The sequence below is a fragment of the Echinops telfairi genome, unplaced genomic scaffold (assembly GCF_000313985.2).
Source record: "Echinops telfairi isolate 266 unplaced genomic scaffold, ASM31398v2 ScPeMD7_7467;HRSCAF=8505_1, whole genome shotgun sequence".
NCBI lineage: Eukaryota > Metazoa > Chordata > Mammalia > Afrosoricida > Tenrecidae > Echinops > Echinops telfairi.
Genome location: NW_022111368.1, coordinates 17,947,395 through 17,964,731, shown reverse-complemented (window position 1 = coordinate 17,964,731; position 17,337 = coordinate 17,947,395). Strand labels below are relative to the sequence as shown.

The following is a 17,337-nucleotide window of genomic DNA, read 5'->3' as shown; positions in this document are numbered from 1 at the left end:
CCCCCCCCCCACTACAGACCTTCCAGGGAACCCCTATGGTTCTCCCCCCTCCCACCAATAACTCCTCTCCTTTTAAGAGTTTTATAATTCCTCACTACATGACAGTCCTGCATGCCCGATTGTTAATCCTGAGCCTCAAGACAGTGCAACCCCCTCTTCCATTTTAATTCTACCACCCCATTCTGAGTCCAAACAATAGCAGTTGCCCATTAGAAATGTGAGTCAGAATAATGTGGCTGATACCTCTGCTTACAGAACACAATGGCTGTACGCTATAAACAAAAGGAGCTAATCTATGAAAGAAAATTAATGAAGCTTCCAAATGAATGCCACCATTGTTGCTGCATTCATCCAGTTTGTGAGGCAACAAGAGAGAAACCAAAATAAGCCCCACAAAGTATTTCTCAAAGCTTCAAAACATGAGATCAAGTTTCTTTTATTAGGAAAAATGACATTAAAAAATAAAGGTATTTGGAAGACGTGCAGGTGTATGTTCTTTGTTAAATACTTCGAGGGGGTTAATTTTCCATTTAGCAGGAAGAGGAGCAAACGACTTAATCACGTAAGTAGGACACATAACGGTGCTCACGGCTGCGAGAACAGTGCCCGCCATATGGCAACCTCATCCTGCACAAGCACAGGCTGTCAACCCTGGCCAGGGAGTGCACTGTCACTACCACCGCACGGCGCCGACTGGACACTAAATGACACCACTCCTTGTGACACAGTCGAAAGGGGAGGCAAGCTAAGCTCATCTCACTAGACACACATTTTTGTCTTAAGGAACAGCTCATCTTGCACTGCCACAGAGAATCAAATGACACACCTGTCCGCTAAGGAAGTACAGTCATGTGCCCATGGCGAGGGCGGAATGAGCAAAAGCATGGGAGGGCTGGGCCCGAGGAGAAGGGGAGCGAACAATCAGTATACGGAAGAACTCACCCCTAAGGCAGAGAACACCACTGAAGGAGAAAGCTTAAGAGACGAACTTTCAACTGTGCAGGTGGAGAAATGTCTCATGCTTTCCCAGGACGAACACTCTTGTGGTTACTTACCACTCCGAGCTGAGGCCCTGACATGAGCGGCATGCCTGACTTCCTCCAGCTACACAATGGAGAAGGAGAAGCAGATGCCACACGGGCCCAAGGCAAAGGTCAGACAGACATGCCTCCCTTCACCTTCCATCCTTCTGTGCCCTATTCTGGCACCAACCATCCCTCCCACAGCACTCCACTTCTCGAGGGTGCTTGCCATCTCTAGCTCATGGCCTCCTTTAACAGACACAGCTGTCCCCCCTCTCACCTCATCTTTCCATCATCTCCTGTGGCATCTCCAGAACGCTCCCCCACCCTCGCCTGTAAAGGCCCACGTGACTGCATGCAACCATCCTAGATCATCTCTGCTTCTTAAATTCTGTTGATTTACACCCATAATTCCATCAGCCAACACACAGCAACACCTAGACTAGTCTTTGACTAATAACTGGGTGAGGGGTGCCTGGGGGACACATCTTTAGAATTGAGAGCAGGATGATTCGTATCTAAACATTTCACTTCAACTTATAAGAGCATCTTACAAAATTACAACCTAATCCCCAAATAGGGGTCTTGGTAGCACTGCTGGGTAAACATCGGACTACTAATCACAAGGTCAGTGGTTCAAACTCATCAGCTGTTCCACAGGAGAAAGAAGAGGCTGCCTGCTCCCACAAAGATTTAAGGTTCCAAAGACCCAATGGAGCAATTCTACTCTGTTATGCAGGGTCTCCATCAGTCAGAAGTGACTTGATGGCAGTGAGAAAGTGAACTTTAAAATACATGTCAGGTAGATTAAATATTTAAGTGTTAAAAAAGTAATACAGAAAGAACAAAAGACACTGGCTGACTACATCCTTATCTACTCTTGGGAAGGTTATGGCGTAAAAGAACAACAGCAGCAGTGGGGAAAATGAACAGATCTGACTATATAAGAAAATAATAATAATTTCTAATTTATCGAGGGGTTACAAGGTGGAGGTGGGGTCGGGAGGAACTAATACCAAGGGCTCAAACAGAAAGTAAGTGTTTAGAAAATGATGATGGCAACATGTGTACAAATAAGCTCGATATAATTGATGTATGAAATGTTATAAAGGCTGTAAGAGCCCCCAATAAAATTTTTTTTTTTAAAAAAATAAATTTTAAAACTATATAAAAATTATTAAACTTCAATGAAATTAAAAGGGTAACAGTAGATGATGGGGCATGCTAAGCACATGCCAAATGATTAGCATGTTATAAAAAACTCACATCGAACACAAATTTTAAATTTTTTTCGTAAAGAAAATAAATGAATTGGATTTCTTTTGTAACTCAATCTGTTAGAAAAATCAAGCATTTTTTAAGTAATGGAGGGGAAGTACATTACAACACTGGTTTTCTATCAAATAGGCACAGCATTTTCATGAGTTTTTAAGGATAATAATGTTCATTTGCTACTGATGACAAAGTGAAGCAGAAATCACCAAACAGTGAAGCAGTCATATTAGTATCTGGTTCCTAATTGAGCTTCTTTTACTAAGGAAATAAAATTCACACAGACATTTATATTAAAACTCTACAGAATTTAAAATAAGGATGATTAAATAAACTTCATACAATAAACTATCACCATTAAATTGGTCCTTTCTGACACCTTTCAAATGACATAGGAAAAATATTCATCATGTGATAAAAATGGGAAAAGACTGAATACAGGAGGAGAGGCCAGTATATTATAATAGCTTTGGAATCTAAAAAGCTAAGACTGTGTTCTACTCTGCCACTAAACAGCACTGTAACTTTAGGCACTTAACTCTCAGGGCTATGGTCAGGTTTAAACCGAAATAAATGCAAAATCTGTGTAAGCCTAATTCCATCTCATAGTGGCCCTACCTGAAAAGGCAACCTGAGCCGTGCTGGTGCAGTGGTTACATGCTGGTTGGTAACATAAGGGTCAGCACTTTGAAAGTACCAGATGCTCCACGGGAGAAAGATGAGGCTTTCAACTCCTGTAAAGAGTGACAGTCTCAGAAACCCACAAGGGCAGTTCTACCCTGTCCTGTGGGGTTGTGACGCGTAGGAATTGACTCCGTGGCAGCGAGTGATGAGAAAGCGGGTCTGCCCCACGGGGTTGCCAGACTGCCACACCTTTCCATCCAGAGTAGATTTGTCGCCCAGGGCTGCTATCACTGTGACACTGGGGCCCCTGTGTGACCCTAGGCACCCACTAACCTGGCAGTAGTTCCCATTGGTTCTTTCCACAATCTATGGAAAAACAAGAGCGTTTAAAGGCCAAGCCCTTCCATTTGTAATTCCTTCAAAGTGACAACGTTTTTACAAGGCTTTACAAAGTTTAATGTGAAATCCCATGCCCCGTTCTGCATTTACATTGGCTATGGGACCCATGGGACTCTCTCTCACTGCTAGAGTCAATGCTGACTCTTAGCAACCCCCTATGGGATTCCGAGGTTGCAACTGTTTATGGGAGTAGAAAGTCCCCCAGGGCTCCTGTGGGAAGGGAAACATAGTTCCATTCAGCTTAGGCCGCCATCGTTATGGAAGCTGACTACCACATCTTTCTCTCGGGGAGCTGCAAGTGGGCAGGCTAGAGAGGAGTACTACCTCAAGTGCTACCTCAATGGATCCATGGATTTCAAATTCAGAGGTGCCATGTTAACAGTGAAGGTAAAATATTTACCAAAAACATATAAATTCACTGCTGTCAAGTCAATTCTGACTCATAGCAACTCTCTAGGGCATAGAACTGCCCCTGTGGGTTTCCAAGGCTGTAAATCTCTCCAGGAGGAGAAAACACCATCTTTCTCCCCTGGAGCCACTGATGGTTTCGAAGTGCTGACCTTGTGGTTAGAAGCCCACCATGTAGCTCACTATGCCTCCAGAGCTCCTTTTAGACTTTAGAGCCATTACTTCTTCCAGAAACTAGGAGAGTGCATCGAATACAGGAAGGCCATTTCAAAAATAAGACACAGCGTGACAGTGCGTGCGGTTGATTCAAATCGCTTACCTCCGAGAACCCAGCTGCTCGGGCAGGCCACCCAGCAAAGTTCCAAATCATCATAATGCATGGTTTTGAGAAACACAGCAGGTGTGTTCACTCACCTTCAATGTACAGGGGCTCTACAACGTCGTGGTTAATGAGCTCAAAGTTTTCGTGGCCGATCCAGTGCTCCACGTTCCTCTTCCTGCCCGTGAAGAAGTTGTCCACCACCGTCACCTCGTGGCCGTCCATCATGAGTTTGTCGGTTAGATGGGAACCCACAAAGCCTGCACCCCCGGTGATCTGCAATGGGGCAGTGTGTGCAAAACAGTCCGAGAGAGAAAAACAACACAAGAGGATGAGATGAAGGCTGACTTCAGAGTTACAGGTTGGGTGCAGCCACACTGACACTGGAGGGTAGGTAAAGGAAAAGCCGGTTAGGATTCAAAAAAACAGTATCTTTATTCTTATTTCAGAGCAAGTTACAGCATCTCCAAAGTTCTAATACAACAACCAAAATAAACCCACTGGTATCACGTGATTTCTACTCAGACCTCCCTGGGGCAGAGTAGCACTCATCCATATAGGGTTTCCAGAACTAAAAGTATGTATGGAAGCAGATGGCCACTTCGATCTCCCCCAGAGCATCAACCCTACAGAAGTACTTTTGGGGGAAGGGCAGTGGGATTAGGACAGAGAAGAATTCCCATAGGAAACACCATCTTGAAAAGTGAGCCTTTATTGTCTTTCCTATCCTACTCTCCATTATGGCTTCTTCGCATTATCAAAATCTAATACACCCCATCCTTAGTGGCACTATAGGTTCGGTGTTGAGCAGCTACCTGAAAGAGGAGCAGTTCAAAACCACCAGTCACTCCTCAGGAGAAAGATGAGGCTCTCTGCTCCCATAAAGATTTACAGCAGGGGTCCTCAAACTTTTTAAACAGGGGGCCAGTTCACTGTCCCTCAGACCTGTTGGAGGGCAGGACTATAGTTTAAAAAAAAAAAAAAACGATGAACAAATTCCTATGCACACTGGATGAGTTGGCTGCTAAGCAGGACAGTCAACGGAGGCAAAAATACCTGGTGGGCCGGATAAATGTCCTCGGTGGGCCGCATGTGGCCCGCGGGCTGTACTTTGAGGTCCCCTGAACCGTCTCTGAAACCCTATTAAGAGTCACCTATGAATTGGGATCGACTTGATGACAGTGAGCGTGGTTTGGTTTTGATGAACATATTAACATCATGACTCAGCACGTGACGGGCTGAGAAAGTAAGTCCTGCTGATCTTAACTGCACTGGTGTCATCTGACCATCATTGAAAAGGTGCAGAAGTTAAGTTAGACACGGGGCTGCTCACTGCAAGCTCAATGACTCACACCTACCTGCCAGCCCGCTCCACAGGAGAAAGAGGCTGCCCGCTTTCATAAAGATGCACTGCGTTGGACACCCTCTGGGGCCGTTCTACTGTGTCCTGCAGGCTTGCTATGAGTTGTAATAACCTTGACAGCAGTGGGTTTGAGATTTTTCAAATGCCTCTTGCTTTGGAGATAACAGGGCTCTCCAACGAGTTTGTGGGAAGATCCCATCCCTGTCTCACTGCACTTGTCGACAAGCTTTGGAAGCCTCTGACACCCAGTGGGGCTGAGCTTTCTTAGCAGGATCCCATGACGACTCGTAATGACAGAATCAACCTACTACAATTTCCTAATTACATATTCGTCTCACTGCCCGTCAATTTGCTAGCTCGTGTTTTAGTGTTAGACTCCTACACTTTATCTGTATACTGAACAATAACTAGGAGGGGAAAAAAGAATTTCCATAAAAATAACTGATTTCCATTTGGCTTACTATTAGATCTTAACTTGGGGGAGGTGGGGCGATATTTTATTTTACCCTTCATGTAACTGCTTTCTTCCAACTGCTCTGGTTTTTTAATCAGAAAGCTTATCCTTTTAACTAGACATTTAACCACTTTTCATGTACCCCTATAGCGATATGCAAATGTTTCTTAAAATAAGATGTTCTGGGGCACTTTATCACTATACCCGAAACACCTAGCTGACAGCTCAGAGCTAGCAGAAGTGCAGGGAGCTGAATTATACATGATTGCTGCCAACAGTTCGCTAGTTTTAGTAGCAGCATAAAATTGTTGAGAGCACACCTTCATCTTGATTAAAATGCACTGAATTGTTTTTGTTGAGTAATTCCCTTCTATCTGAAATACTTGGGAGATTTATGTAACATGGCTGGATGGTTATAAAATTTTTCTCCTAATCAATTTCAGGCCATTAAGCAAGCATTGTAAATGCGGGTTAGAGACAAAAGTAAAGGAAGCGTAGCATTTACAAACCTCCCTTAGAAAATCAAGTCACCCAATACAAGCAGACCCTCTGGTGGCGCTGCTGGTTAAGTGCTGGATTGCTAGCAAGGCAAGGTGGGTGGCTCAAACCTGCACTGGCTTTCAGGTTCGGGGCTTCATGCCAGAAGAACAAACAAATCTCTCTGAGATGGAGACACTCCATCTGATACACTTTGGGCATAAGATCAAGGGAGACCAAAAGGAAAGCCCCCACTGCCATCTAGTCGATACTGACTCACGGCAACCCGAGAGGGTAGGGTAGAACCTAACTCTTTACGGGAGTAAAAAGCCCTGTCTTTCATCCGTGGATGGGTTGGAGGTTTAGAAGTGTTGTTCTTGCAGATTGCAGCCTAAGTAGCTACGATGCCACCAAGCTTCTTGGGGGAGACCAAGTCCCTGGAAAAGGGCCTCCTGCTGGGTAGAGGAGAGGGTTATTGGAAAAGAATAAAGGGCTCAGCAAGATGGACAGACAAGAGTGGCTGCAACAGTGGGCTCAAGTATCGCTGCAACTGCGAGGCTGGGCAGGGCCAGGAGGCATGTCCTTATGTTGTTCCTGGGGTCACTGCATCAGAGCCGCCTAGAAGGCATCCAACAACAACAATGCCTTTAAGATCCTAGACGAGAAGACTTAACTATGGAGTAGAAGAATCCACAAACCTGCAAGAGTTCACTACACTAAGAGTTTTACTTCTTGGTCCTGTGTGAGCTAATGGGCAGCTAACACGGTGTAAACTGGTGGCTGCTCAGCAAATGAGGGAAAAGAACCGTATTTTCTAACAAACCTCTTTATGTGGAGGCTTCAACAACTACTGACAAAGCTCTAAGTTTTAGCAACAACATATTCATCTGCCAAAGGCAGGCACCAAATGACTACAGTGTGGCTTAAATTCTGAGCTGTCAGGTGACTGAAAAACACCAAGTCCATTTGCAACCAACCAACCAAACCTCACTGTCACTGGCACAATCCTCACTCATAGCAGCCCTACTGGACTGCCCCTGTGGGTTTCTAAGCTTGTAAATCTTTACAGAAGCAGACAGCCTCATCTGTCTCCCGCAGAGCAGCTGATGGGTTCAAACTGCTGACCTTGTAGTTAGTAGTCTAAGGCGTAACCCACTATGCCACCAGGACTCCTTAGTCAAGGGTAAAGTGAAATAAAATTCCATAGCATTCAGACTCAATAGGACTACCATCGCACAAGAACCTGTACCAAGAGACCTCATAGACTCTGCGAAGTTCATATACCTGCATAGGCCATCAAAAACCATCTAACACGTGGCAGCAAAGACCATTTAAAAACGAACTTTCCTCTGGTGCTAGTGACATCAATATATTTCCCAATTATGCCCAAGTGCACACACCAGGGGTCCTCCAACCTTTTAAACAGGGGGCCAGTTCACTGTCCCTCAGACTGTTGGAGGGCCGGACTATAGTTTAAAAAAAAAAGTATGATCAAATTCCTATGCACACTGGACGAGTCGGCTGCTAAGCGGGACAGGCAGTGGCAGCAAAAACACCTGGCGGGCAGATAAATGTCCTCGGCGGGCCATAGTTTGAGGACCCCTGGCATACACATGGATGACCCCTAAATTGGGATATACTCGTGCAAATAACCCCTGAATTGGGATATACTGATGCAAACATAACAGACATCAGAGTCTACTCAGGGTGTGATTTATGCAAGCCATCTCAAAACTACAGTTTGTGCATTTTGCTGCCCAGCAGTTAAATGGTGAACTTATACTGATATTTAATAAGAAAGACGATTAACAAGTGTAGTGTGTTTATCCAAAGTGTTGGGTGAAGCAGAAAAATTTGCATACCCTTGCTCTGAAAAATAAACTTTTCTCTGCTGCTAGCAACATCAATATATTTCCCAATAATGCCCAAGTACATAAATTACAGAAGAAAGGGAAGATTGTGTGGAGAAATCAATGATTATACCACTAGAAGAACAATATTACTGTCTTAAAACCAGGATGAAGATAATGATGATGATGAAAAGAAACAAGCAAAAAAAAAAAAAAGACCCGCCTTGTGTACTGATCATTCAGACATGTCTATCAAGGATGCCGATAAACACATTTCTTGTAGAATAGCAGTGTCAGTTGCTCCACGCCCCTGTTCTCCAAGCAAAACATGTAGGATTGGTGGCAAATATTTGAAAACGAAACAAAAAAGCAAACCAGGTAAAGTCTCGGCATGCAGCAAATGTGGGCAAGTTTACTCAAGAAAGTCACTAACTCAATCGACAAAGAAAAAGCATTTAACAAAACTGAACAGCCCTTCATGCAAACAACACTCAGCAAACCAGGAATACAAGAGAACTTCCTTTACCTGATGAAGAGCAACTATGCAGAAGCCAGTGACCCCGTATTTAATGTTCGCAGCGGTTTTCCCCTAAGATTAGGAACTAGAACCGGGATGTCTACTCTTGTCCTTCCTACTCAATATTGTACTAAAGGTGCTAGTCAGCACAGCTAGGCAAGTAAATGGTGGGGTGCAGGGGAGCACATACATATTGGATAGGAAAAAGTTAAAATGCCTCTATTTGCAAATGACTTGTAAAATGCCATTAAAAAAACCCATAAGAAACTATTACAGCTGACCAATGTGTTCACCAGGGTTATAACAAACAAGATTAATACAATCTTAAAGAGTGTTGACAAAGAATACTGGAAGTACCATAAACTGCAAGAAAAGCCATCAAATATCTACTGGAAAAAGTACCGATTCCTTAGAACCAATGCTAGTGACACTTTGGATTCACTCCCCTCTACCACCAGAAGCCCACGGTCAGACCTCCTGATCAAGGGTTCATCAGTCCCTGAAACTACTGGAGTCAAGAGAAGCCTGTAGCCTGAAACCTGACCCATGGACTTGGAACTTAGTTGTATGAGCCATTTCTTTGATAGTGACTTCTGAACATATACACACAAACACAAGCGTTACTGGTATGCTGCTCTTAAGAACTCAGCTTTTGACTAAGTTTAAATTGGAAATTACCAAAAAATATTGCTGAAACAAAATAGAAAATAAAAATAAATGAAAAGCTATCTCAGACTCCTGGATGGAAAACTGTTAGGATAGCAATACTCTCCAGATCAATTTACAAGCAAATATGTCATTGTCCCTATCAACCCCCCTCTTGCCTTTTGCAGAAATTGACAAACTCATCTAACATTCACATGCAAATGCAAGGCATACAGTATAGCCAAGATAACGTTGATAGAGTAATTGAGAATCATACTAAGAAGTCACTGTAATCAAGACTATGTGAGACCAACATAAGGGTACACATATAGGCCAGTGAAATAGCAAGTCTAGAAAATACCTACACGTGTGAGCAACTGATTTTGGCAAAACTGTCAAGACAATTCAATGGGGAAAAGATTAGTCTTTTCAACAAAGGAGTCTGGAACTGGGTATCCAAATGGAAATGAATTAGGTTTGAATGCTACCTTGCATCATATAAAACACCAACTAAAAAAAAAATGGACTGTACATCTAAATACAAGACTAAAACCTAAGAGCCCCTAATAAAATGATCCTTCAAAAAAACAACATAAAATTCTTAGAAGAAAACATAGACACTCATCTCTGTGGGCTTGGATCGGGCAATGATCTCTTAAATACCAAACATACACAACAGAAAAGGAGACTTCATTAACATTAAAAATGCCTCTGCTTCAAGACTCACTAGCAAGAGAGTAAAAGGACAACAAAGAATGAAAGGAAATATGTGCCAACCATATTGGATAAGGGACTTGGATCTAAAAAGCATATAGAGAACACTTACAATTCAACATAAGAAAAGCAAAGCAATTGAAAGGTGGATTAAATATTCGAACAAACATTTTCCCAAATAAGATATACAAATAGTCAATAAGCACATAGTTGACAGCATTAGCCACCAAGGAAATGGACATCAAATGAAGATGCTAATTCACACCTGCTAAAAAGGCTGGAATTAAAAGATAGATAAGTGTTGGTGAAGCTATGGAGAAATTGGAAGCTTCACATACTGCTGGTGACCATGTAAAATCATGTTGTTGCTCTAGCGAAAGCCTGGCAATTCCTCAGATTATACCTACAGTTACTAACCCATGTCACTGAGTGGACTCTGACCATAGCCAGCCTACGGAACAGAGTACAACTGCTCCACAGGGTTTCCGAGACTGTGAAGCTTTAGAGGAAAGCAAGCCGTCTCAGCTTTCTCCCAGCAAGTAGCAGGTGGGCTTACACTGCCAACCTTGCAGCTAGCAGCTCAACATGCAGCCCGCCACATTATCCGGGGTCCTTCATACTTACTGTATGGCCACTTTGACAAATGGATAAAATGTGACAAAGAAAAATACAACGGGGCATTATTTTGGAATAAAAGTACTAATGTGGATAAAGCTTGCAAACGTGCGAAGGGAAAGGAGTCAGTTACCAGCCTCCATCTATTGCAGGGCCCGTGCTCTGTGACAAACGCACCCTAGCGACTCTGCACAGACCCAAAGCAGAGTGTGCTTCCCTGTCACTGGGGTGTAGACAGTGTGGGGGCCAGTGAAGGCTGATTGCTTAAGTGTTTGTGCCTTTTGCTTTCTTTTTCTCAGAGTGACGAAATTGTTCCAAAATTGGTCCCCAACTCTGTAAGCATATGAAAACAGAACCAACATATCCCATACTTTAGATGGCGGAATTGTATGGTGTGCGAATTACGTCTCAATAGAGCCATCATTACAGAGAAAAGAACAAAAGGTGTCAATGTCTGTGCACGCTTTGCTACCCAGCAGTTAAATGGTGAACGTACACTGATATTTAACAAGAAAGACTATTATCAAGTGTAGTGTGTTCACTCAAAGTGTTGTGTGAAGCTGAAAAGTTTGCATACCCCTGCTTTGAAAAGGTTTCACGCTTCCGCAAGGAATAAAACACATGGTTACCACATGATGCAGTATTTCCAATCCGAGGTACACACGCCTCCTCACCCCCGCCAAGATGAGAACATCCATCCACATTAAACGTGTGCATGTACACTCACAGCATATGAACCAAAACACAGAAACAGTCCCAATTGTCCACCAATTCAAAACTACACAAGAGGTGGTACATACCCAAGTGCAGAAGTCTTAACCATAAAAGGAGTGAAGTACTGATGCATGCTCTGACATGATGAGCTGTATGAGCCCCAATAAAATGATTAAAAACAAACAAATAAAAAGGAAACACAGCAATAAATAAAATTTAAAGAAAAAGAAGCAGCCAGGCACACCCAAAGACAAATGTCAGACAGGCGAGGAAAGGAAGCAGACCGGGAAGGAGGGGGCATACGTGATTGGCGCACGGAGCAGACTGCCAGGAATGAGATGAAACGAACACTGTAGGAATTGTTGAAGAGAAAATGGATGACCTGCTCTCTAAATCTTCACCTAATTAACAAAAATTACAAAGAAAAGAAAAAAAGAGGCAAAAAATAATAAAATAAAAGGGCCAGCCATAAAAGACCACATTTTACATGATTTTATTTACACAAGATAGCTAGAGTAGAAAAGTCCGGAGGTCAAGGCCATCAGTGGTTTCTAAGAGCTGGGCAGCAGACAGCAAGGAGTGACTGTTAAGGGTGAGGAAAATGTATGTGCAGGTACCAGATTGTAGTGCTGTTGTACCATTTTGTAAAAATACCGGAAAACACTATAGAGGGGTGAATGTTAATGGTACGTGAATTGCATGCAACACCAAAAAAAAAAAAAATCATTTCTATAACAAGACAAATCTAATTAGGTGTGTAAACTTACCAAAATTCGCTTACGGTCCTTTTCTGATAAAAATTTCACAGGAGGGTATTTCTGGGTGAAGCTGTGTAAATAAGAGAATTTTTAAAAAGTCAGACATCTCATGTGAGTCCAATCTTGACCAACCATCAATACCAATGCCAGACAGTGAAGGGTTAGTCCTCATTCCTTCCTCTACACGCGAGTGCCCTGGTGGCCGCCCTGGACCAAGTGCTAGTGACCGGCTTCGGGTTCAGGTTATGACTTGAGATTCTACCCAGGAAAAGCTGAGGCTGTAGCAACTCCACCAGTTCAGTCCACAGGCCGCAAGGAGAGAGATAGGCAATTCTCAAGATGCTATTGTGGGGCGGTGACAAGGGGTCTCAGCTCCAATGCCGGACTGTATATCTTGCAAGAGTAAGAAAGGAAACCATGAACCAGGTGTCTTTGCCTGTTTCTGGGCATGTTTCACATTCCATCACACCCTGCCCCCTCCTGAACCATGTACCTGTGCCAAACCATTTGGCCTCAGCCTGCTGCATCTCATGGTCTTCTTTGAACTTACCCTAAGCCTTTTTGTCTTTCAATGCTCTGAGCCCCTCGAAAAGGATCAAAGGTCTCCAGGCCACTGGTTTTCCAGAAGTAGGAAGTTGTAACTAGCATAAAAAGTTTTTTAAAAAAAATCTTTGACATAGAGTCAATGGTGCCACATAGAGACCCTCTGGATGGAGTTGAATCATTTGGCCCTGTGGGTCCTTGAGACTATAAATCTTTACAGGAGTAGAAAGCCTCATCTTCCACATAACAAGGACATACAATGTTAAATGAGTTCATAATGGAACACTGGAAACAGCCATCCCTAACTTGGTCTGCTCCGAAACAAAAACCCTTTAACATCAGAGGGCTCTGTTTAATCGGTATGATTTTATCTAGATTAAGTGCTGGGCCAGGCGGCACCTGGTCTCTGCCTTCACCCTGTTCCCACTCTAAACACAATGCAAGGACACTGTGGGCATTTCCTTACAGTCTGCTGAACTGGACACAGTAGGACACAGAGAAGACTCTGGAACAGTACTTTCCCCTCATCCGGAAGACTGGAAGCATGGAATGGTTGGGTTGGGATGGAAGTGTTTTCTTTGGCTAGGAGTTAATTCCCCTATTAAGAGCTTCTTCCACATTCTTACAAGATCCAGTCACCCCTGCAGACTAGAAAAACAGGTAAGCAGGTGGGGGAGCCTGAGGGAATGGGTGACTGGAGGCCTCCCGCTTGTTAGCTCTGTGACCCTTGAGCAAGATACCTAACAGCTCTATGAACCTCACAACTTCCTTCTTTGTGAAGGGAGCCAGGGGAACATCGACTGTATCGCAGGCTGGTGAGGATGCAGGAGTGCCCAGTCTTCGCCAGGGAACTTGCTGACCGGACATGATCAGTGCTGCTGGGAAGTAGGTTCTGCCTTTGTGCCTGGGAGGCTGGTGGCCTGGAGGGAGCCTGGCAGATCCCCTGTGTGCAAAGCAGCACTGTTCTTGTCAACTCCGTCTACTTGTGCAGCCGGGAGATGCCAACGTCACTCGGTGTTTCCAGCATGCATAACCTCACACTTGTTCCAGTTGACCACTCACTGGTCTTTGAGCCCACCCCAGCCACGAACCTAGCCTGAACTCGAGAAGTTTCATTCCCAGATATATGGTACCACTAAATTGTCTCTTTCCTTCCAGTCAGACCCTCTTCCAAATGAGCTGCTCCTGCTCATTAGCATAATTATGCTTCCAGAGTCATCGCCTTTTTTTTCAATCACTGGGGAAGTTTGAGAGAAACAAAGTTTTCGATAATCTATAGCACTGCTTTCCCAAAGTGGGCAATACTGGCCGCTCCCTGGTGGCCCCTGGAGTAATCGGGGAGGGGGGAGGGGGAGGCAGTAGTATCCTTGGGTGCAAGTGAGGGGCATGGAAGAGAAGAAAAATCGAAAAGCTATCTTGTACATGTTTCATCTACTTTCTCAAAAGGCCAAATAAATTTAAGAGCCTCTCATCTATAATATAGATTATTAAATTTTATAGTTATATTGTATATTAAATTGTATACAGGAGCCCTGGTAGCGAGGTGTTACACACTGGGCTGCTAACCACAAGGTCAGCAATTCGAAACTCTCAGCCATCCCAAGGGAGAAAGAGGAGACTTTCTACTCCCATGGACAGTTCTAGTCTCAGAAACCCAAAGGGGGCAGTTCTACCTTGTCCTACAGGGTCACTGTGAGTCGGCATCAACTCGGTGTCAGTGAGTTGCGATTTTACATATCCCACAAGAAAACAAGCTGTTGCTGCTTTAAACATACTTCAAAGAAAAGCTCCAGCAGAAGCACACCGTCTGGCGCCCGTGGTTCTGGCGTCGGGTGGATTGATAAATAACGGCACGCTAAAGCTTTCCACTTAGAAAAAGTAACATCTGGCTTATGGCTCTGTTTATCTGTAAATTGTAGCAACCGTTAAAGGTTTCATAGGTATTACTAAAAGCTCTCTTTTTTAATCCTCATTCTTCTGTTACCACTAAAATGCACAGCCCCCTCACACAAAGTGGTATAGGTGCTGAGCAAAGCTCCTGCAACGGTCCATCTTGCCTTAGTATTCAATGCAAACCATTGGCCTTCCTAGCAGTCAGAGAGGACAAGAGCCCAGGAATTCAGTAAGATGGTCTTGGCCACTCGGAGTTACTGAGCATCCCCACAGGGTTAGGCTCTGTGAGGCAACCAAGAGGGGCAGGCCTACTTTAACACTTAAAGGAGCTTAAAACTCTTACCTGACTCGTGGGCTTGCCTAATCCTTCAATAATTAAAGAACTTTCTGCTGAGCAAATATTCTATGTGAGGAGTCCCCAGTTGGTGGCAACGTGTCAAAGGCTGGTGGTCTGCAGCCACTAGCGGTGCCACATTGGAAAGGTCTGGCAATCTATTTCCAAAAGGGCACAGCCTTTATGACCCCAGGGAGCACTTCTACCTCTGTACACTTGGGGTCACCAGGATTCGGAATCAAGTCAATAGCAACTGCCAATAGCCTTCAAGGGCAGCACTGAGGAGACAGCATCAGGCGCGAGAGGGGCAATGCTCCCCCTCAGCGTGCCAGCAAGCAGGCGCATCAGAGAAATTAATCATGAATCTTTCATACGAGCACCCCCCAAAGTTCATCCTTTGTGAATTATTTTATGCTACTACAGACTCTCCTCTTACTGTTCAGTAGGACAGGTAGGAAATACTTTCACTTAAGAGGATCAGTATCCTTGTCTATTGCAAGGCCATTTAAAGATACAGAGCCAGAGGAGGCTGACATGTAATAAAGTAGTCAGAAATGGGGAGTGGAGTAAGAAAGGGGAAAGGGCCACATGTAAAATCTACTTATCCTGCTTTCTAAGAGGTGCTGTGCCTCATTTCATCTCCATGTAAAAATTTTTTAAAAATATGTATCTTTATTGAGATATGCCAGATACTACAAAATTTTCTATTGAAGACGAATGTATGCACTCCACTGGCTTGTGGTCTATCTACTCTATTAGGTAACCATCCCCACTCATTCCAAAACAACTGCACGGCTCAAAAAAGACAAACACCTACACCTAGTAAGAGTTAGCTCCTATTCTCATCCCCCTGCCTCCCCGGGAGGCTTTAACTCTCAAAAATATCATTATTTATTTAAAAGAGGCCGAGTTGCTCAAACTGACAAGTACATCGAGGAAACAGCATTTCGGTTCCAGTCTTGTCTCACAGAATCAGATGGAAAAATAAAATTAGGGTTCTAAATTCTACTCCCCCCCCCCTAAAAACGACTTTTTCATCAAGTCAGTGTTTGAGGTTCTAAGTAAATCCTTTCGCTCTGCCTCATCAGTCACCAGACGGTGGGAAGACCCACCCACCATCTGAGGAAGAAGTGCCCGAGGAGACCCCACAGGCAACGCCTCCTCTCCGTGCTTGACAAGAGTGAATTACTGGCAAACTCTTTAAGGTTAAATTTGTACTTGTGTTTCTCTTTCTGGTTTAAAAACAAGAGCACAAAAAGATCAATGGGAATCACCTAATATTATGTAAGCCATCTCCTTAGAGAAGATACTTGATTCACTATTCTTTTCCTAAACAAACGAGTCAAACAAGTATCGTCTACAGAAAATTATTACAGGTGGGCAGATTTTTTTGACCAACATAAAATCTATATCAACACCTATCTATTTAAGTTTTTCACTGAACTCTTTCAAATGCCAGTCTTACTGTAGGCTCCTAGCCAATGAAATGTAAACGTCACTTGTGTAAAAAACCCACTGCCATCAAGTTGATTCTGACTCATAGTAACCGTGGGGGGCAGAGTGTTTATGAACTGCTCCTGTGGGTCTCTTAGTGGGGCAGACAGTCTCACTGTTCCTCCTCAGAGTGCTGCATGAGTTTGAAAGGCTGAGCCCGCCGGCATCAGCTGCACCCACTAAGCCACAAGGATACCTCGCCAGTGTTAAATGCAGCATCGTTTCAGTATCATACTATGACAAGAAAACTCTATAGCACAAGAAACAGCCTTGTGCTACCCAGTAAGATGTGTTCAAAATAACTGCTAACCTTTACTCCCATGCAAATTGAAATTAATAGCCTGCCAGCTCACTCAGTTGAAGACAAGGAGAAAATGAGTATACCCATTCTGCTCAATGAAATCCTCTCCATTCTATTTTCCCCTTGGAGGGTTGAAAGAAAATACCAAAATTAAAAGAAGAAAACCCGCTTTGCTTTGGCCTTTTTATCCAACCCTCAATAACGACTCATACGGTGCTAATATGAAATATCTGACCTCATCAAAGTCAAGAGGGAGAAAATTACATAAACTTTAACAAATACTTCTGTTTTCCTTTCTTAAAACGTCTGAAGACCCAACTGTTCCTCTGGCCATACAAGTTTCCCAAAGGTTCTCAAAGGAAAAAACTTCCAGGGCCGGAAGCCTGATTTTTTGAACACACACGTGACTGGGAAAGAATGACCCCATACCCGGTGAGTCTATGAGTCTCCACGACTGACAAAGCGAAGAACAGAAAAATCAGGTCTAAGAACATGGGAACCCAGTTTCTTTTTTTTTTCTTTTCTCTTTTTTAACATTTTATTAGGGGCTCATACAACTGCTATCCCAATCCATACACACATCAATTGTGTAAAGCGCATTTATACATCGTTTCTCAAAAC

At 43.6% G+C, this 17,337-nt stretch overlaps 1 protein-coding gene across 3 annotated transcripts in view; it reads right to left on the bottom strand.

Moving 5' to 3' along the window:
• The window catches only part of UXS1 (UDP-glucuronate decarboxylase 1), a 110,299-nt gene that overhangs the window by 49,110 nt on the left and 43,852 nt on the right, over window positions 1–17,337 (bottom strand). For all 3 annotated transcript variants that reach the window (XM_004704327.2, XM_045283908.1, XM_004704328.2), the window contains exons 5-6: window positions 12,161–12,221; window positions 4,140–4,320 (exon numbers count right to left, since the gene is read on the bottom strand). In XM_004704327.2, coding sequence (XP_004704384.1) covers window positions 4,140–4,320; window positions 12,161–12,221 — 242 coding nt within the window. The remainder of the gene's footprint in view (window positions 1–4,139; window positions 4,321–12,160; window positions 12,222–17,337) is intronic.